The sequence below is a fragment of the Halyomorpha halys genome, unplaced genomic scaffold, assembly GCF_000696795.3.
Source record: "Halyomorpha halys isolate HHAL.00 unplaced genomic scaffold, Hhal_1.1 Scaffold6902.1, whole genome shotgun sequence".
Lineage (NCBI taxonomy): Eukaryota > Metazoa > Arthropoda > Insecta > Hemiptera > Pentatomidae > Halyomorpha > Halyomorpha halys.
The window spans coordinates 1,681-3,931 of record NW_027111064.1 but is presented as its reverse complement, the minus strand read 5'-3'; the positions used below and the strand labels follow the sequence as shown (position 1 = coordinate 3,931).

The 2,251-nt window shown below is 36.6% G+C and overlaps 1 protein-coding gene across 1 annotated transcript; it reads right to left on the bottom strand.

The window, feature by feature from the left end:
• LOC106692001 (mucin-2) lies at nt 1-1,794 on the bottom strand (the record flags this gene model as incomplete). Its single annotated transcript, XM_067049158.1, is given in 1 exon segment — nt 1-1,794. A coding segment is annotated over 1 exon segment (1,794 nt), but the record flags the coding sequence as incomplete, so codon positions are not given.
• Between the last annotated feature and the right edge of the window lie 457 nt (nt 1,795-2,251).

The following is a 2,251-nucleotide window of genomic DNA, read 5'->3' as shown; positions in this document are numbered from 1 at the left end:
GATGCACCAGAATCGATTGAATTAGAAGCAACTGCTTCAGCATCGACAGTACCAGAACTAGATGCACCAGAATCGATTGAATTAGAAGCGAATGCTTCAGCATCGACAGTACTAGAACTGAATGCACCAGCATCGATAGTAGAAAAGGTGTCAGTTTGAACACTGTTGGCTGTAGAAGAACTGCTTGTAACATAGCTAATTACAGTAGAACTGACAGCGCCAGGACCAGTACTAGTACCGATTGGACTTGGGCTGATTACACCAGGTCCAGTTGTGTTGGTTCCAATTGTAGTAGTTTTGATTTCACCTAGTCCATATGTAGCCTTGCCAGTTATGGTAGTTCCGATTACACCAGGTCCATAGATATCCGTGCCAGTTTTAGTAGTTGCGATAACACCAGGTCCATATGTATCCGTGCCAGTTTTAGTAGTTGCGATAACACCAGGTCCAGTTGCACCGGTTTCAATTGTATTATTATTATTCAATTGTGGACCAATTGATGCAGGACCATCTGTGGAATAACCGACTGTAGAAGGTCCAAATATCGCAGAATTTATTGAATCTGGACAAATTGTAGAATAACCGATTGTACCAGCTTCGAACATAGTATTGCAAATTGTGTTAGTATCGATAAAAGTATCATTGATTATGCAAGAAGAGCTTGAAGGACAAGTTGTTTCATTATCCAGAGAAAGAGTTATTTCAACATTCGAAAGAAACTCTGTTTCAGTATTTGGTGAACAAGTTATTTCATTATCTGGTGAAGATGTTAGTACAATGGCTGGAGGGAATGTTACTCCAATATCCGTAGGACAAGTTGTTCCAATATTGGAAGAAACATTTGCTTTCATATCCGAAAGAGAAGATGTTCCAGTTTCCGTAGGAAGACCTGCTCCAATATACGGAGAAAACGTTTCAGTGACCGGAGGACAAGTTGTTTCATTATCTGGTGAAGATGTTAGTCCAATGGCCGGAGGGAATTCTACTCCAATATCCGTAGGACAAGTTGTTGCAATATTGGAAGAAACATTTGCTTTCATATCCGAAAGAGAAGATGTTCCAGTTTCCGTAGGAAGACCTGCTCCAATATCCGGGGGATAAGTTGTTTCAATATCCGGAGAAAACGTTTCAGTGACCGGAGGACAAGTTGTTTCATTATCTGGTGGGTAATTCGTTCCAGTTACCGTAGTACCAGTTCTTTTCATATCTGGAAGGAAAGAGTTTCTAATAATCGGAGGACTGATTGTTTCATTAACAAAGGAGCAAGTCGTTTTATTATCCGGAGGGTAAGTTGTTTCATAGCCATGAGGATAATTGGATCCAATATTCGGAGGGCAAGTTGTTTCATTATTTTGGGGGAAAGTTTGATTATCCGGAGGATAATTCGTTCTAATATCTGAATGACAAGTTGTATTAAAATCCGAAGGGTAAATTGTTGTAATATCCAGAGGACCTGTTTCAGTTTCAGGTATCTGAGGATCATTGTTTTTTCCAAGTCCTTTTCTTTTTTTTTGTGGCCTTTTTTTCCACCATGAAAACAAACCTAAACCTTTATCTAAATGTAGGGAGTCTCTTTCATCCCGATAATCTTCATACTCTTGGATTTCTCGATCTGCATGTTGGATTGGAATGTTTTCTTCTAGTCTTGAACAAACGTCAGTGCTTTGTGAATGATCCGGCAGATATTGGGTTTCGAATTGAATAGGTACATCCCCTGATTGATAAGGTATCGCCTTATTATCTTCAAGCGATGAACATAGCTTAGTTGTTTTCACAAGAGATAACAATAAATACCTGCAATAGAAGAAGTGAATTTTAAATAAAAATAATTTCAAGTTTCCATAGAGAAACCAGCTTTATACAATTATAATTACTTTATAATTACCTTAAATACTTTAAATAAATTTGTTTTACCATTTATTTATTTGACTTGCTTCTATTGAACAATTAAAAGTACATTGTAAAAAATTGATGGTAAGTATTTACAGAAAAACTTATGAAAATACTATGTATAGATTATAGATGCGGAAGAGGGGAACACTACTGTGTGTTAATTGTTACCTAAAGCCAAGATAATCTAAATTCATTTATATGTATATATAATTGACCGTGAAAATTTAAGTATAAGAAGATGGTCAGGGTTGCGGTCAAAAAAAGAACAAATAGTTTATAACTATTATATTATAACTAGTTTAATTACAGAATGGAATATGGTCCGGGTGCGGTAAAAAAAAACTCAAACAGTAGATAA